The sequence below is a fragment of the Pagrus pagrus genome (assembly GCF_965226575.1).
Source record: "Pagrus pagrus genome assembly, chromosome: 11".
NCBI lineage: Eukaryota > Metazoa > Chordata > Actinopteri > Spariformes > Sparidae > Pagrus > Pagrus pagrus.
This window is the reverse complement of record NC_140195.1, coordinates 26,532,601-26,552,637: the sequence shown is the minus strand read 5'-3', so window position 1 is coordinate 26,552,637 and position 20,037 is coordinate 26,532,601. Positions and strand designations below refer to the sequence as shown.

The 20,037-nt window shown below is 41.7% G+C and overlaps 1 protein-coding gene across 2 annotated transcripts in view; it reads right to left on the bottom strand.

The window, feature by feature from the left end:
• Positions 1 to 20,037, bottom strand: part of LOC311265858 (plexin-A1-like) — a 326,362-nt gene that overhangs the window by 30,571 nt on the left and 275,754 nt on the right. Inside the window, exons 19-22 of one of the 2 annotated variants that reach the window (XM_084367924.1) lie at positions 19,227 to 19,463; positions 14,331 to 14,474; positions 7,719 to 7,953; positions 2,788 to 2,936 (exon numbers count right to left, since the gene is read on the bottom strand). In XM_084367924.1, the coding sequence (XP_084224050.1) occupies positions 2,788 to 2,936; positions 7,719 to 7,953; positions 14,331 to 14,474; positions 19,227 to 19,463 (765 nt within the window). The remainder of the gene's footprint in view (positions 1 to 2,787; positions 2,937 to 7,718; positions 7,954 to 14,330; positions 14,475 to 19,226; positions 19,464 to 20,037) is intronic. The other variant, XM_084367925.1, reaches the window with a different exon arrangement.

Sequence of the window (20,037 nt, the reverse complement as noted above, 5' to 3'; positions counted from 1 at the left end):
CTGCACAACTGTGCATGTGTGTACTGTGTGTAGTGTGTGTGTGTGTGTGTGTGCCTAACTGGTGTGTAGTGTGGCTGTCTAGCTTAGGGGAGAGAGCAGTCACACAGAGCAATAAAGCTTGCAGCGTTGGTTTACACAGGCCATTGGATTACAACGGCAACCCCTGGGGGAAATACAGAGGAAAGGGGAAGGAAGTCTAGACAGAACTATAAAATACGTAAGATCCCTTTACCTCTCGGCCTGCCTGACACCTCAAATTAAAGGTGGGCTTTGTATCAGGGGACTTCCTACCCACAGTGTCATGTCTTTAGCCCTCATTTTGATCAGCTGAAACAAGCTTAAAAGTGACACGGTTTGAGGGTTTAGGGCCTCTCAGGCTGACCGTTTGGAATTTGTTCCTCGTACCTTGTTTTTGACAAAGATGCAAAACTTTACAGAGAAAACTGTCCGGGGCAGGTCTGAGCTCTAATTAGCAGTTCCATTTTAGATCTGGTTCCTGTTTGGCAAACAACGTGGATTTGTTACGCCTTGATGCGAGCAAATCTCTCATCAAACCTTTTATTCCCCTTCCCCTCCTGTTTTTAATTAGCGGTGAACAATGCAGAAATCATTTGGTAGCAGCTTCTCATTTTTTAGCGGGTGCTGACCACCACTTTTGCCAGCTAAAATGACAAAAATAACCGGTGGGGGCGGTTCAGATGAAACCCAATTAGTCCGAAAAATGTATCTACAGACCAAAAACCCATTTGTCTGACAGCCTGTTATTACAACAAACAAACACCAACTGGGGGTCGTTGTTATGAAAATACTCTGGTATTACCAACCTATGAACGTAACTTCACCGACGAAGGTATTAATTTAAACCTGACAACGGTCACCTGACTTTTTTATTCTGTCCTTTCTTGTACGTCCGAGCAAATTCAGATATTAAGGGCAGAATCTCCAGCGAGAGTTTATATATAAAGAACGACGGGCTGTTGGGGCAATAGACTGCAGTGTTGGTGTAGTTCTGAAGGCCAACACAGTGTTGACTGCAGATTAGCTTTAAGATAACTCTGGTACAATATCAAATGGTACCATTTATGTTCAATATCGATAATATGTCCTTACAAATAACATAATTAAAATAAAATAAAATGCAGGAACCTCCCATTTAAAATTTAATGCATATAATGTCAATTTTAAGATGATACATTTTATTGTTACTTTAAATTTGGACCTTCAGTGTTTGCAGCAAGATCACAAAAAGATCATCTTGTATATTCTATGCTGTAAACATTTGGCTACAAGTTAACACTGATGTATTTCTGGTGTCTCAGACAAAAAAGATGTTTGAAGAACTTAATTAAATCTTTTAGTTAATTATAACTTTCTAAATGTCAAAAGATTAACCTAATTAAACTCAATACGGGACTCACAGGAAGTTACATTTGATAAGCAGATTGTATAAACTCCACAAAGCTTTATGTGAGTCGGCAAACGCTGTAAACCAAATAAGGAGGAATGAAATAATGGAGTTTAAGTGGATTTACTCAGTGCCGCATTCCTGCAGGTCAAAACTCTCTAACAACCCTGTTTGTGTATTTTTTTTCTCACTGGTAGTTTTAAGTTATAGCTTCATGGTCTCTTTTGGAAGCCACAATGGGGCTTTTTTTTCTATATCCAAGGATAACTCAATCATATTTAAGTAATCACCACGGTTCCTTCTTGCCAAAAATAAGAGGATGAATCACTACGAACGAATCAAAAAAGGCAGAAATGGCAGTTACGAGACCGCCCAGAGAGACATTTTCTCTTCTTCTAGGAATATAAATCCACTCTCTGGATTAGAACGATTAAATGAAGCTGTAAAAGGTCAAACAAATTATTCCTCCACTCCAAAAAGTCAGTGCTCCAATCAAAGCCAATGGAGCAGCACCAGATTCTACATCTTAATGATACCGCTGATTACAGACTTGGCTCTCTGGTTTCGAGCTTTGGAGGAGAGTAGTTTATGTTGACATACTATTAATTCTACTTCCCGCGGTCTCAGCGGTGAAACGTCTTTATAGATCGAGTGCGGTATCTCAATTCAGCTGTGCTGGCAAGGTGGGTGCATGTACGGGCTTAATTAATAACTTAACAGTGATATATAATGCAAGTAACATCCCTGGTAACCCTGAAACTTGTTCCTCCATCTCCGCTTTAATCCTCCTGCTATCTTTTCCTTCATCTTTTGCTTTGCTACGAACTGCTTTCTACATCTCTCGTTCTCTCTTACATAACATTTCTTTTCAGTCAATTTCAAGCAATCCTCACTTTAACACTCCTCTTCCCCACTTCAAGAGGATATGGTGAGCGTCTGTCCCATGAGATCAAACTAATGATGATACCAAGGCTCTTGTCAAAGTCATTTGCATGCATTGCGACGCGCTGAATACATTAACACAAAGCAGGTAAAATATAGGCTATGTGATTGCTTTAAGGTGCGACGCGTCTGGAGTTGTTCTCAGACTTTTGGAGAGGCCTGTCTTTGATTAAAGCCTGTCATGGGATAATGGCTACACAGGTAGAAAAGCAGTAAAGCCAGAAGGACATTTTATGCCATTAAATCCAACTTTCAAAAGAACTTCTAAGAAATATTTCCCTGAACATCTTGCTGAGGTGAACTACTTCTAGTTAGCATACGCAGCTACTGTTTCTACCTCGGATGTAAGTTTATTAGTGCAAGTGCTTAATTCTTGGCTCTAAAGTGATTAATTTTAGTGAGTTTGTTTTAGTCTCAAGCTCGGTTGGTGGTGTACTGACCCGTACCTCCATCTCCTTGAGCACAGGGTGGTCCTCAATGCCTGGGAACAGGACCCTCATTGCGTAAGTCCGATAGTCCAGGAAGGGGATCCCAGCTCCGTCCAGCTCCTGGGTCAGCTCGTGGATGTCAGTCTGAAGCTCGGCGAAAGCTGTGAAAAGAGATGCAAATAACGAAGGTGACAGGATGAGCGATGGAGAATAATCATATTAAGTAACACCACTTTTTTTTTTTTTGCTCGGACAAGCCGGAGCAGCGCTGGTACTGAAAATCAATTCGGTGTTGTGAAATTATCTCAAATAAGCATGAAGGCTGCCTTGTGATTTTAATCATGTTGAATTTGTCATTTCCATAATTTGTCTCAAAACCCTGCTGGCGGACCCTCACCTGTATTGCAATTATTATTTTTCATTTCTATTTTTTTCACCAAAAGTCCACTTCACTAATCATGCCTTGTTCAGGCTCAACCACACAAACCTTTCAAATTGTGACTATCTACAATCAGTCGCACTGAGTACATTTGGCTTTGACACATGAATTTGCGATTCCCCCCCGCAAAAAAGTTGAGAGGGCGAAGCTTTGAGTGAACAAAGAGCTAAATGAAGGAAGCTATCATAGCTTATTAGCTGCTTTGTGCAAATAAGCTAATGAGGTACAATCAAATTGTTTTAAACCCCTTGTGCCGGAGTTTACATCACATCGCAAAAGAGGCTTAGGTTTTAGAAAGTTATGAATAGATGGTACAAACATGTCTCTTCAGTGGACAGCGTGAGCTTATTGCCCTGTTAGCACCTAAGCTAACAAGTAGCTAGCTCAGACAGCTTTTTGCCCCTCTGATGTTCCATCCTAAGAACAAAATGCCATGTGGGAGTAAACACAACAGCACAGAGAAACAGACCTTAGCTTGCTAGCATGATGCCCATTAGCTCCATACTACAGTAGTTCAGTTACTTCCTCTCAATTAGTCTCAGTTTAATTTCATTTAATGAAAAGCAGTGAAAGGTTTGCTGGTACACCAGTAATTATATGATGTTCCCACACGATGCTGAACCTATGGCGACAATAACAAACTTAAACAGTGTATATCAGAATCACACCGCGAGACTTTGTTCTCAGTGTGTGTCAGAGAGACGACAGCACTTTAAACATGATATACGGGTCAAACGAGGACCTGCCGGAGACGGATACGGGAAGGCGATGCAGACAGACAACGCAAACGTGCATAATTTCAGGAATAGTGTGTGGGTCTTTTGAAAAGGGCGAGACAGAGAAGAAGCTGAGAAGGTAAAGGTCAGCTATGATGAAGAAAGAGGCTCACAAGGGCAATAAATAAGAACTTAAGTACAGACAAGACAACAGCATGAGGGACACAAGGATGGGTAGAGATTAAAACATAATAACAGATCCGGATTTAGCAATTCAGTTACTTTTAGTAACGGACATGTTATTATGTGTGAAAGAGCATGTGATTTCGCCTTTATTTTGTCTCTAGCTAAGTACACATAAACCCTGCTGTAAGAATTCCCCAACAAATCCACATTTCACTGAGAGGCAGGGCAGAGAAATGTAATGAACTGAATTACTTCCTTGGTGTCTTAGCCTCGACAAATTCTACCTGTGCTTGGCCAAAAAAGACCCAAACACAGTTAAATAAAATGAGAAAGCTAGCTCGAGGAGAGAAAAGCAGAACCAGGAGACAGAAAACAAAGTTCCTGGAAAGGAAAGTCAATTAATTGCATGAGTGGATAATTATTAAGAGAGCGACGGATGAGTTTTCATGCATAATTTCTCCCAGCTGTTATTGGACTGTTTGGTCCACAGGAGAGATGGAGGAGAGGAAGCAAGGAAGATGAAGGATAGGAAGAAAAACAGGAAAGAGGGAAAAGTAAGGAAGCTCAGCAGGTGAAGAAACGAGGATGGTAGAAATTCAGAGAGAGGACATGAGTGGTTAGGACTAAAAGAGAGAGGAGAAAGATCAGAAGGTAAAGGTCAGACCTGAGAAGAAGTGGAGGGCAGAGCAGAGAAGTGGTGAGGAGAGGAGAAAAAGCAGAAGGCAGAGGGCAGAGAGACAAATAAAGAAGAGTTGGAAAGGAAAAAGGACTCAAATAGACACAGATATTGTCCTCAATCAATCTCTTATTTCTGTGATACGAAAGAAATTAAAGAAAAATAGCGAAGTTATGACTTCAGAAAATATTCTTCTGATTGGCTGGCAAGTCTGTGAAAAATAATACATGAAGATGCCTCAAACACACTTTAAAGCAAGACTATAACTTTTGAACTCCACGGCCACAAGCAGTTGAAAGACGCCGAACTGAGTTCCCTTCATTTCTGAAGATTCTTTGGAGTCGGTTGCAAAGACATCATCAGAAGACGACATGACTGAGAGCAAAAGGAATGCAACCACAAACAAAAACAAACATGTCTCCTTGTAAAGAACAGCGTGTTTACTTTCACTTTTGAGACGAAAACATTGAGAAGTTTACCCTCGCACAGCAAGAACTTCAGTCAGAAAGTCTGTGAACTGATACATACATGTCAGTTCATGTCAGTTCACTACAATGTGGGTATTACATGCCGATAAACAAGGGTCGCTCACCAAACTCTACTCAAACTGTCTGAACGAGGCAGTGTTGATAAACTATACACCAGTGTCATGTTACTACCCTGCCTATTACTCGCCTAAAATGTTTTCACAAACATATTTTAGCATGCCGTTTAGCAGCAATACAGAGCAGTACGTCACCCGTCAGTCGGAGTGGTCATTGGTGCGGTGAGGTGCAGTGCATTCTGGTTATTGTAGGTTTTCTCGCCATGTTAGTGAAATTGAGAACACGTTTCTGGATCCAACCCTTTATCTGGATCCACGCCAATAGTTCAGTAGCTTTTGTTTAATCCTGCTGACAAACCAACCAACCAACATATCAGACAACCGACGGGCTAAAATATAACCTCCTTGGCAGAAGAAATAAGTGCACAAGGTCTATTTAACTAGACATTACAATGACAATCAACCCTATTATATGTGGTGTGTTACAGCTATCTTTCACTGATGAAACTTCCTTACGCTCTGGTTAAGCTTTAACAAATAGGGACATGGCCTTAAATGTAGCTTTTTCATATGTGCTGTCGTATTATCATGGGTGGTCATGTTTTCACGTCCACTGTGAGGCCTGCTGGTTCCAATCTTATATGCTTATGTGTTTAAACTTTCTGTTTCCTGCTCTAAGAAGATGCTGTTTGCCACAATTTGAAGGCATTTGTTCCTTTTCTCATGTGGAGAGCTCAGGATGCTTCACTTGAAAATTGGACATTTATGCTGACTAATATCACACTGATATTATTATTATATATTATGATCCGACAACCCAGTGAAGACAGGGAAACACCCCCCACCCCAGTGGTTCCTGTGACATTATGAGCTCATGAGTTTCCCCATTATTTGAAATGCACTGACTGATGGTTAAAGTCTTTAACATAATTTCATGTCTCACTATCATCTGCTGCTTGAATATCCAGTTGATAAGAGTGCTCACTCTGGCCGCTGTAGTATCTGCTTGGTTTATCCTGGGAACACCATCATGTGTTTCTGATTTGAGTACACAACATAAAGACCGAAATCAACACAAAGTCCGGGAAGTGAAGCCACAGCACTTACTTTAGCATGTAAACAATGCTTTGACCGTGAATTTGTTTGAAAGCCCATTTACATTGTTTGCTTTCATATGGTGACGCAACATCTGAAAAACATCCACGTTACCTCCCAAGAACTATGAAGTGACATTTGCCAGTCAGCGAGAGTCATTTCTAATGTGTCGCTAACCGTCCATGACTGCTAATATGCTAGTTTGGTTGACAGTGCACGGTGTGATGTCTGCTTCTCACGGGTGATTGAAACAAGCGTCCCCAGTCTCTCCCCTCAAGACTCTTCGAGCGGAGCCGACCTCCAGCACACACACTTCCAATTGCTATCGCGCACACACACACGCACACACACAGAGCGCACCGCCCACTTCATCTGTTCCTCCGCCCACACACACTGTCTCGTCCCGATAGGCCAGCTGGGAGTACAGCAGGTGGGGCGGGGTGCTTTTCTGGAGGGGTGGAGGGTGGGAATAAGGCCACGCTTCACTTCCTGGGGAAAAAAAGTGCTTTTATTTTATCGACTCGATTACTGTCTGATATCTCATTGAGGAGAGAACGGGACCTTTCTAGTTGTGACACCATGTTGAAACGAGGCACTACAACAAAACTGAGAACACATTTTCTGAAAATGTCAGAAAACACACACCGGTCACTGTGACACCGTGCTACTTGAAATCAAAAAGCGTTTTTTTTTTTGTTTGACAACTGATCCTCGGCGGCTGATGGAGCTCTGACTCTGCGTCGTGACTGTGGGGTAATCATATTTTAACCTTGTACCGTGCCCGTGTCATTATATTATGTCAAAACACCTGAGCTGTCCTCACATCAGTCATCTACTAAAACCCTCCCTCTCAGCCCTCAGCCTCTCAGCCAAGTGTTTTTCTCCAACATCCAACACTTTGTATGCTCTTGGTCTCGTTGTGGTGTGTTTTCACTCAGAGGTACGGACAGCTGAGCAACCTGTTAGGCAGTCCTCTCCATCACCGTCATCAAAAATAAGCAAAAAAGGGGATCCTGCAGTTGAGTTCCAGACAGAAAAATCTGTGACAAAGACCTATGAAGCTTTCTTCGAGGCTCATAGTGAAACAACACCCTACTGAGTTACTCTAACCCTAACCACTTTTTTGTACTCTACAAGACCGGTACATGCACTTTAAAGTTTAAATTGGTGGAGTGACCCTTTAAAAAAGACATCTGTCCTTGAATACAATCCTTTAACAAACAATTTTATACTATACTTTACACTAGCTGTGGATAAAAGGTCGCACACGCTGTTTTCATCGCCTACCTTCTTTACATTCCAGGGCCACTCTGGACTCCAGGTTGTCCATCTGGAGCTGCAGGCGTTTTAAGGTGCGGTCGGCGTCCCTGGACTTCCTCTTATAGGCGATCAGCACGGCGATGATGACCAACAGAAGCAGGCCGCCGCCCCCTCCGATGCCGATAATGGCGGGCAGCGTCAGCAGGCTGTCCGAGTAGATGTGAAGAGTCCCGGGGGAGTACTCGAACCCACCGGCACGGATCTGAACACACACACACACACACACACAACACAACTGATTTTAATGATCAAGGGGAAAGTTGTTTCTTTTTAACCAACTCTGCTTTACAGAGTAATCAATATGACCTCTTTCTTCTCCTGGTTGCCACTGAGCAGCTGCGTTATCAGAGCTGAAGGTTCAGTTCATTGCTCAAAGGCAGCTCCACAGCAGCCGTTAAGGGAGAGGAAATTGCTACTTATTTACTTGCCCCTACCAGATTCTCTTCAGCCAGTCTGGGGATTTGAACCTTCCAGAGAGACATAAAAACCAAACAGTCGGTGGTCACTTCTCCAGCAGCAGATGGTTCGAGAATAGATGAGGTGGTCTGAAGAGATCGAAAGTTGGTGGTCTGATGAAAGAGAAGTTGGTTGACCCGATTTCTACCACGAGGATCATTAAATTTTTATCCACTCTGTACTCGCACTAAACAGGCCTATCTCTGACAGGCTCATACTGGGGAGGCTTACATCACCTTGACTGCTGTGAACATTTCTTGTAGGAAAGGTTTTCGATTTGTGCCTTCAGGGGAGCAACTTCACAGGGTTTCGGTAATGAAGACCTCACGAGCTAACTCGCTATGTCCTTTGAATGATTTACCTTCTCCTGCACTGTCTGCAGATATTTAGGCTTTTATTTGGGGTTTTTAACGATAGATATTCGGACGTTAATGTCCTCGTTCATCACAGTCAACTTTAACAAACCGATTTAGGTCAGAGAGCGAACGCTGTTTGCATGCACAAGGTTAAAGGAGTGCGGCGGAGGTAGACACAGGCAGCGTTAAAGCGGTCTACACACACGCACGGACGCACAAAACATTGAAGACACCCGGAACACACACGCTCATATACTCCATACACATGCTCACACACAGCATAAGCAATCAAACAAAGTAATCACCAGCATTTAAATCTCTCCCCAAGGAGTCTCGGTAATTATGGGAAGTCAAACACATGTAATGTTTTTTTTTTCTCACTAAATACATTTACATAAGCGCAGTGTGTCTCAGAGAGAAAAAAAGAAAAAAGCTCACAGCCCTGGAATGCATCAAATCAAGCTACCCACAAGGGGGGTTGATAACCGATTAAAATGAGGTGTGATTATGCACTTTGAAGCTCTTGTAAGAGCACTTTCATGTTAACATTATCAAAGTCTGATTAAAATAAATAAAAAAGGAGAAGCTGTTATAATCAATATCAATGTAGTCAATACCTACAAATTAAATTTGCAATAGTCGAGACGATTAGACGGGCTTGTGTAAGATTAAGCAGCCAATTAGCTGTGCGGACATGATCGGGTTGCAGAGACGCTGGTGTGAAAAGGAGATTGAAGTGAATTAATTATTCATTCGAGTTTGAGTTCGGATTAGTTTGGTTGCACTCGTGCTGATTATTTGAAAGAGTTTGAAAGTAAATCTGAGGATATCAGCAAAGTTTCATGTAGCGGATGAGTTATGTATCTGTACTTGAACAGTAAATGATACTGCAGTCATGTTATAATGGGAGTGACTGGTAACTGTTCACATATTCTAACCCGTCTTTAAGCTGAGGTTCACTCTTACAGCTGTTGTCATCCGCCATGTTTTCAATGAGAAAGTTCTGATACACCACCTGCCCAGCGGCAGATAGAAAACAAACACAGTTAGCAACCAGCTGATGAAAGTAATGATGCATTTAGCAGCCGAAGAACCAGATATTTCAGAACAGAGCTGTAAGTCTACTGAATACTGGACTAATATCTATAATGTAGCCCCATGTGATAATCTGTCATGTCATGCTGTTGTTTCGGCTCGTTGTACTGCCCACAAGTTCTCAGAAATAAAATGACTGTAGGTTCAAAGGATAACTTCATCCAAAAATGAAAATTCAGTCATGATCTGCTCAACCTCATGCCAATGGACAGTTACTGTAGGTCATAGTCCGCAAACATTTCTGGAGTTTCATAGCAAAACAGCATTGCAGCATTCTCCTAAATAACTGAAGTAGCTGGAGACCCTGAGATCCCCAAATCATTTCAAAAGATGTTATCTAAGATGGCGTTCAAATTTTAAACAAGGCCCCATCTACTTGAGAGGTTTAGGAGAACGCTGCAAAGCTGCTTTGCTGTGAATCTCCAGAAAATGTTGTGGACTAAGAAACTCTGTTTCAACTTTCCATCAGCCTGAGGGCGTGCCGATAAGTAAAGATAAGTAGACTGAATTTTTATTTTTGAGAGTTCTGTTCCTTTAAACCAAGAAGTCTAGATTTATCGAGACTTGTTGTTGATCATCCTTAATGTGCAACGAGTGGTTCATTTAAGCGAGTGAATCTTTTACAGATAATCAAACCATTCTGCAAACTCAAATAAAAAGTGAAACCAGAAATAAAACTAAAACAATGAATATGTCTGTGTTGGCATGAGATTGGATTTGGTGGCAATAAGGGCTCCAAAAGTCTCTTTATGTTTTAAAAAATGAGTTCAGAGTGGAATCTAAAATTGGGGGATTTGGAGGCCATTAGGCCCCTTCTCACCGGAGACATTATAACATGTCCCAGCTGGAAAAGCACCTGTATAATGAAATTAATGTTGGCTGAATTCCATTTAGCTGCTTCAGTTTCAGGGTCCTGGTATTGTTCATGCTGACTCGCTGTCACTTTGCCATGACTTACTGAGACTATATACTGCATGACTCAGCCATCATTAATGTTATTAGTTACACCTGCTCTATTCCGATGAGGACAAGTCAAAATGTCTGCTGTATAAACGCACAATAGCAGAGTCGGGACGCACTCACTTTAAATATTAATGGGTCTGTGTGTTGCCACTCTAAGTATGAGTTAGTTAAGGACTCGTAGGTTTTGATGACATATGACACTTCAAAATCAATGCATACATCTTGGAAATAGAGTATATGTTGCATGCAAAATGTATCAATAATAAAAAGGATGTCTATTTCAAGATATCGGGTTGCTGTTTTAGCCCTTGCCGGTTGGTAATTGTAATCTAATCTGGGGTCACTGGTGTAACAGATACAATTACCCAGGGGGGAAACATATCCTCAGATGACTTGAGCGCAGCCTAAGTATAAGCAATATTAAGCTGGAAACACATTTTCTAGGCATTTGTCTATTTTTATTCTCCTGACAGGCTGAAGGACTGATGGAGGAACTTAAAAAGCTGAAGGCCAAAACAACAAACAAGTTTCTTCGAAAACTCAAGGGAGGCACACAGCTGCCAACACACAGCTGAGCATCTGAGAGGGGACACACAAAGACACAGTGACACACGCATACAGTTCTTTCTGTACACCCACACATCCGCACACACGCACACAAGCCAAGTATGTCTGGACACCCATTGGGGTCCCCTGTATGTAGGTCATTCTACATGGGGAATATTATTGTGCTACAGCTGTGTCCTTCTCTGCAGCGCTGCGCGCGACAGACGCAAAGATGTGCACATAAATTAAAACATATGAGCGCTCACACAAACACACACACACGCACAAGAAACGAGGCACAAACACAGTACATGTGCTAACAAACACACACACACACACACACACACACACACACACACACGGGCAGAAGAGATAGGAACAGACAGCTCTATTTTTTCTTCGGCTATTGTCAGGCGAAGGACTAACTCCACCACCCCCGCTAACACATCGCATCGCTCCGATATTCAACATGACATTTCGTTCAAAAAAAAGAAAAAAGAAAGAAAAAAAGGAAAAGGAAACGAGAGTTCCACCTTGGAACGGACTGGTTCTGTTGAGAGCTATCATATTGAATTACATGGATGCGCTGTCAGTGGCTTTCTAGGTATATTGGCTGTAGCTAGCGGGAAGTAAATGTCATAAAGATATAGTGAAATGACTGTGAAAGGACATTGGTGACAAGTTTAAAAGGGGCAGGAGGTGGGGGAAGAGTTGAGTGGGCGTGCTGGCGGAATATTCAGACAAACATCCGAATATATTTAGAGTGAGTGCTGCGTCGCCCGGCTGAGGTTTGACCTTCCTCAATGCAGATGCTCCAGGAGCCGCGCGCTGATTTTAAAAGTCTGCTCCAGTCAGAGTGAATTTAGGGATTTCAGAGTGCGGTCTGATGACAGCTCAACACTCTGGACCAGTAAGGCTGAACGGCTGCCGCAGGACGCACTCGTAAGCCAGTTCCCTGAGTTTTTCCCCCGCTGTATCACAGTTTCAGAAAATATGAAACGCCACGAACGAAAGTGACATCAACTGCATTCACATGGTGGGTGGTGATAAAAAAAAAATAAAAAAAAATAGTTGCAGCTTGTGACACTTGAGGCAGAAAACAGGAAGTATAACTCAGCCATGATGTGGCAGTGACTTTCAAAAAATGCAACTTTTAGCTTGGATTTGCTGAGAGTTGGACAAAATTTGCACATCAGAAAGGTTTATACAGTGAACGAGGTTCCAGGATTAGAGCTTAGAGACGAGCTTAGTGTCTGCGTATCAGTGGCATCCTGGAGAAACAATTCTATTTTTAATGCCACCTTTTATGTTGCTGCATAACTCGAGGACACAGCAGCACTGTTGACGGTGCCTTGTCATGGACATAAACTGTAGCAAAACTGGATCCTCAGATGCATTTCTTATCTCTTACTACATATGTCACAAATAATGCAGCGCTCTGTTTACCCACATTCAACTTCACTTTATTTTTTTAGTCTGATGAATAACATGCTTCGTACCCTATTATTAGTCTGTTAATTAGTTTTGGGAAGTAGTTCTATAACCTTATGCTGATTGCATATTTGCAAAAAAATAAAAAAAATTTAAAACAAACTTGACATTTTCATACAGGCAAAATGTCAGGTTTAATGAGAACTTCAGTTTGAAGTGATCACCACTCCTATATACTGTATATATATATATGTCTACATAAAGATGTGTGTTGTTGGGCCCGTTTCGTCTCTCCTTTTACAAAATGGCTGAAGCAACAGTGGCAGTCAGACTCCATTGATGCCATTGCATAGTTTTGCCTGTTTTTGAGTTAATAGATTTCATGGACGCCTTAAGTGTATGGGATTCGACTTAAAAACAAGAGATGCTGGTGTCTTGATGCAGGAGCCAGACAGGAGGTTACCTCAGATTGCATTAAATATGCGGTCAAGGAGGGTCTGCATCAGATGCAGTGAATGCATGTGAACAGAGGGTGAACAAAGACATGCAGCTGTCTCTTTCCAGAGAGGTCCATTTCCTTTTCTTAACCGAACCTCGCAAGCTGCTTCATCTGGCATCGACTGATTAACCAAACAGGCCTGAAGTTGCAGCGAGTACACTGGTCTTTGATTGTCCCGGCATGCTTAACAGCAGTCTAAGAACATGCTAAACTTGAAGAAGGTTGAGATATAATGCTTTTCTAAGTGTGGCTGCAGGGAGAGAGAGCTGTTCCGTGCAATGCTGATGAGCGTAGCTTCGATTGGACTCGAGTGTGGGTGGAGGATTGGCTTGTGGGTTTACTGAGGATTGGGTACAGTATATCTTGTGTACTTTTGAATGTCTACACCATCAAAGCAAAAGCTAATAAAAATACATGAAAAATGGGGACGGCACTGAGGGACTTAAACCAGCAGCACCTGCAGCAGAGAAGTGCTGACGCCTGCAAAGCTGCTGAGGTGGATACACTTCAGTGGTTAGAGAGAAACATGGTATTTAATCTGCACACATGTCTAGAAGTTCACTGTGGCCTTGTTGAGTGCATTGTGTGAACGAGTGAATGACTTTTGGCTTTTCGAACACTTAATGGATGTTACCGCCCTGGTGCGAGGTCTGCGGATCTGCGCTTTGTTTTCTGAATTATGCATTTATCAGGGATCTGTTCCGATGACACAACCAAACTTTCACTGCAGGCGAGCTGAAGGCCAATGAAGATCAACATGTTAATTAAGCGTTACACATTTAACAGCAGCCTTGGTGTGCAAACTCAATGGAGCGTATTGTGAATGTGTCAGAGGAAATTGTTTAGAAATGATGCGAGGGGTTATTCACATTACTCAACAACAAGGTTAGAGTGACATTATAGACTGAGTTTGTTAGACTGGAATGTTTTCATATTCATAAAAATGAATTACTCTGTCGATATAGCAGGTATAACAGGCGGTATTTATCCTGTGCTAAATAGTTTTTTGATTAAATCCTGAGAACTGACACAGTTATTTAATGAATAAGAAAGATATAAACTAAAAAAATGACATTAGGAAAGAAGTCTTCCATGAAGGTCTCAGCCCGTAATATCGAGCGGGTACGGGTACGAAATGGGTCAGAAAAGTGCAATATTTTAGAAAGTCAAAGTCAAAAAGTCACTGATGGAGACAGAGATAAAGAGACAGAGGACACAGAGTCGTGATCTGACCGTGACTTTGTGTTGTCCGGTGAGGTTGGGCCATTCGCACAGCAGCTGGCTCTCCGACAGGGTGAGGACGCAGGGAGTTTCTCCAATCAGCACCGTGTAGTTGAGGCGACTGTTGCCTGGAGCCGCTGGGATCAGGTTACGACCCTGAACACAGACAGAGAGACATGTGGTGAGGAGAGGCGCTCAGCTCATCTATACACATTTTATTTTCATACAGAAATTGTCGGTTAAGATCGCTTTTAAATCTGTTACTTGACTACAAAGGGAGTGAAATACACTTTTCTTTCAAATTACTTTCAACTGTTGCAATCTCACAATGAGCTTGTTCAGAATAGCTCTGATGATATGGGTCTTTGGTGAATCACATTTGTTTCTGGAAATAAATGCAGAGGAATGAGTCACCGACAATACAATTGCTCATTTAGAAACCCTCTTGAAGGATGAGGCTGGCTATGATCTCTGTTTCTCTTATTGCTACCAAATACCTCTGAGGAGCAGGGCTGGGTGGTGTAGAGTAAAAAGAGTTCTTCTACTCTTTACTCAAATATATTTTGTAGCCAGTAATCTACTTTTTGATTTGCCATATTTGGTATTTATGACCTTGTTAGAACAATATATTGTTTCAGCATCGACATCTTAATATGCACACATCACAGAAAGTTCAATGTCAAGTCAGGCAGTTTGGGCCATTTAATATGCATTGTAATGGCAAATGGCTATGAAGGCTTTCCTTGGCTGGTGCAGGCCCCATTTTTGCCCTCGTCAGGTCACAAAAACTGATCACCATCCGTAGAAAGGTTTGAAGTTAGACACAATTCAAGCTGAGATGAATAAAGCTCTCTTATTTTTCTATCTGGCAGGAACCAGGAAGGTAATCGAGTGACATTTAAGTGAGTTACATTTTTGACGGATCAGTTAACCTTCAATGTCTGCATTACCTTAAAAATTAAATACGTGTGTTTTATGTTTTAACCAGCACTGGCAACAGGAGCAGCTGATTACAGGAATACAAATGCTGAAAGAAAAAATAGAGCTACTCAAGTCATCTGGAGAAAATTTCTCTACTTTGCATATCGTGATATATTGCAGAAAAAAAAAACAATGTCAGTATTGTCCAATATTAAGTTTGCGTGCAGCCCCCTGCAAGCAAACTGAAGTCGGTTGCAATTAATGTGGGTGAAAAATGTTGATACCTCGCTAACCTAACATAGGTGGGTTTCATAATAAAAATTATTTGAAAAATTAAAAACAATTAAATGGAAAGTTGAAGACGTTTGTCAAATGGAAGTGTCACGTGACACACAAGTCTGTAGTTTTTGTAACGGGCTCCTTAACTTCCAGAAACAGCTGGGCACTGAATCTTTTAGCAAACCTGACTTCAACAGGTTTAAATAATGCATCATTGAGGAGTATTTTATTGTAACAATAGAGCTTTATAGCACAAAGGAAGATGATATATCAGGCTTTGGATTCACAGACAATGCTCGCTAATAGGACCAATTCATTCCTGGTTTTGGTCTTTTTGTGGGGTTTTTGTTGATAATGGAAAAAAGTACAGAATATCACAAGATTTATCTATTTATCTAAGCACTTGCAGGCTTCAGTCGTATGCTTGAGACTGTACAATTGCTGATAGACTAATTGTTCATCTGCTCGTGTTGTGTTATTGTAAGAACTGGGTTTCTTTGAGGGAATATTCACATTTTGTATTCTATATTGAAATAATTCTGATAAATCAAGCAATAAACTTGAGAATGATGATGATGATAGGGAGATAAAGAGAAGGAAGAGGAAGGTCGAAAAGTGCACTAATGAATCCTTTATATGCAAAACAGGAGCAACTGAGAGGCACACACACTCTCACCAACATGGACCAACACTGTTAGTACATTAAACTGGCTTCTACACATAAAGTCGACACCACAGGTGTGTAAATTCAAACATTTGTCAATTTCAGTTCCACTTTTTCATTTCAATATCACGTAACTACTTCCAATTTGACACACACTTTGTCCGTGATGGAAGAGGGGGGCAGTCAGGGGTGTGAAAAGAGAGAGGAGCCAGGTAACATCAGGAAAACAAAAAGCAACAGGAGGAAAGACGAATACAAAAAAAAACAAGACAGATAGGAAACGTGGCAGGAAAACATCAGGACGGCAGGTGCGTGGAGGGGAGAGAGCAGAGAAAAGATTAGGAGAGGGGCAGAGAAAGATGAAAGGGATACACTCCAGAGTGAGGAAGCAAAAAGGGATTGAGCCGAAAAAACAGAGCCGGCGAGCGAGCGAGATAGACAGAGGGAGGGAGAGCGAGAGAGGAGATAGCTGCCGTGTCTCCCGCTGGCTTAGCAGTGGGACGCAGAGACAGACTCCGTTTTCCAATCCCATCGTCTCTGCAGGCCGCCACCCAGCCCCGCTCTGCAACCCTGTAAACATGCATCCCATTCCATCTCGCAAACACACACACAGAGATCGACCCGCACACACACTCGAGTTGGAGCCACACATGGAGCTGTTGCCACACACACACACGACAGGAAAGAAGCATCATGCGGGGACACGATCTCAAAACACACACACACACACGCCGGAAAGCACTCACGAAACACCGAGACCAGATAAATGTTTTCTCTCTTGCTAACACACCTCAGTAAAAACACAGCCGACACTTCAGATGAGAAATTAATTGCGTGGCGAGCGGGGTGCACGCGTCTCTGAGAAATGCAACCCCCACATCCCACCCCGCCAAATTGCATTTTTGTCCATCTCATCAGCGCTTCCAATGGGTAGGCAGTTCCACCGACAAGCCAAGCAGGAGATTTGGCAATTACTGAGAGACTCTTTGCTAATAAATTATCATTTAAGGAATAAATGACGACGGTTACGCTGCTTTCAATCTCTTCATGGAAATAAACAGCGTAGCACATTCTCTGTGATAACATAAGAGATAGTCAGGGCACATTCTGGATGGAGATAAAAGCACTGAACACTGGATTCAATGCATATATAACATGTCAATGTGACACAGATCTGAAAGGAAAGGAATGTTATGCTGTTCTTTCATAGTGCAAAGTGCAAACTCTCATGGAAGATTAAGTAAAACCACTTTACACGACATACTCTACAGCCAACATAACGTCAGCACTAAAGAAACTGTATTTTCACCGCTTAAACTTATTTCCAGTCACTGATCTGCTGGCTATTCCACCCACTCTGGCATTAGTAATAGCACGTATATATTGCCTCCGAAACAGCCACTCTTATTCCTCTCCAATCACTCTTTGACTAAACATTGCAGGTGAGCTCGCTGAGATAACACTCCGGCACATACACACAACTCAGAAATAGCCAATTAATTTCATATACTTATGTCCAATCACTGTTAATGAAAACGAAAACCAATATAATCCAAATCTCCTGGACCGTAGGCCCGTGTGCTTCCACACTGCCCTTCCAGCGCTAGAAATTAATTACACAAATTGAAAGGCCTGTTATTTAAGAGGGCTCGGGGCTGCAGAGGAGGATGGCAGTCAAAGAAGTTGCTGTTAGTTACTGAAGGACAGAAAATGGCCTTGGAAGGTGTGGACGTTTGCTTTCAGCTTTCAATTATGAATTTGTGAGATTTTTTTTCCCCCTTCTCCGAGAGACCTTGTAAACACATTTGCAAGCTTTTTTTTCATTTCTTGTGTGGAAAAAAAAGATGTCAGTGAATGTGTGTCGGCGTATGTGGGCTCTGCCATTATTAATGCGAGATAGGTTCAATATGTTTGAGACTCTTGTAGTCAACCTGAAAGCAGAAAAACCTTGGGAGAGAAAAAACATCTACGGCTACCTGAGACCTAGGTTCAGATGAAATATTGAGAATGTGTGTACAACTGCACACACACATACCGCATTTGAACACTTTTTTGTACAGCTGCTCCGCATCAGTAGTCTGTTAAAAATCAATGTTTAAAAAGAACATACGAACTTTAAGATCCATAGTATTGTTGACTAGATCTACTGTTAGCTCCGTTTGCAATTAAAGAACGGCATCCTCTTCCTGTTTTACACTGAAAAGAATTCCTTCTTTACATGAAGGAAATGAACATCAGTACCCCTCTGCCATCTGCCAGTAACATCGTCATTTAAGCAGATAAAATTGATAGTTTCTGACTAGAATTGAAAAGTCTGCAATCGTCGACCTCTGTCTGAAGTCGAGGGCTCACTGTTTCAAAAATAACTATAAATTTTGAGTGGTAATCTGCCTTTGTGAACTGCATATGCGGCGAGCAAGAGCAGATGACTGACAGGCGTAGGAACAAGCTATGTGAAAAGGTCAATTCAGAACAGTTCCCATCAAATCTGACATGAAGGTTCACTATAAGTTCGAGGGATGCTCAAAAGAATGATCCATCATGACATTAGCTACATATCAGCTAACACATGCATGAAAGTATGTTATTAATTTAACAATTTGGCAGAAATCAACATCTGATTAAAGGTGAAAAAAGGGGCAAATCTTCAAAATCTTTCTATTCTTCCCACTACATGCACTTTTATAAATGAGTTAAGGGAAATGTAAGGAACTGCTTATCTAACACTGAGCATAAACTAAAAAGAGAATTTAAATTATCTTGAAATTTGCTTCCTTTTTAAATACTGAGTAAATGTATCAGTCCTCAGTTCTGTGTAGGTGTCCGTAACCTTATTCCCACTGAATAGGTTTTCTAAAGGCAGTGCACTTAAGACTTTTCATCTTCACGGCTGCATTGTAGAACAAGTCCCTGACAAGTTAAAAAGCTGTTTACAAAGCTCCCGCCTTGCAAGGTAAAACCTCAGATCAGAGCACTGATGAAATAAATTGAAATGTACAGCGCAGAGAAAAGTCTCTGAAAAACAACACTTCTGTCTCTCTGACCTTGAGAATAAGTGGCGAGGTGGGTTTGAGCTCCAGTATTCCAGAGGGACTTAGCGGTTCAAACACCGGGTCGGGGTAGTAGCTGAATGTCTCGTTGACCACCACCAGAGCGTTCACGTTGTCCATGTAGAACCCGATCTCATCCGGGCCGGTGCCGGTCTCAGCGAAACCCAGCTCTGAATCGGCCACCGATGGAGCCAGACAGACCATGACTGAGTTGTTATACACAGTGCAGTTCTGAAAATGAAAGAGAGGAAATTCATGGCTTTTGATTTTAGTCAATGGGAGAATCTACTACACATGAGCAGAGAAAAGACAACGTTGTATATCCACACTGACTGTAGACACAAATCTAATTACTTTTCATCATAATATAGCCATAGTTCTGCTTAAAAGAGAACATTATGTATAAATCAGATGGCCCAGTCTGCTTTTTAATTACTGACAATAATCTGCAGGCTATCATTTTCTCTTAACAGAAATCTGCAGGGTATAATAACCCATCCTTTCTGTAAGTCAATGCCCTGTGAAACCGCGATGCTGTTATACTTATTGGAAATGTAAATCGGTTGCAAATTTATGATCAACTGTTAACAATGGGCAAATTTGCTGTGTGCCTTTGCTTGTACCTGAGAATATTTGACACCATTGCCTTGGAGAATACATGAAGTCACAGCCATGTTTGGCTCAAATTACAGGACTGCTTGGAGGACCATATCATTTGTTTTGCTTCTACCATATGCTGCAAATGTATTTCACATTGATACAATGGTTAATTTAACCCAAAGCGTTAACCTTTCCTAAACCTAAC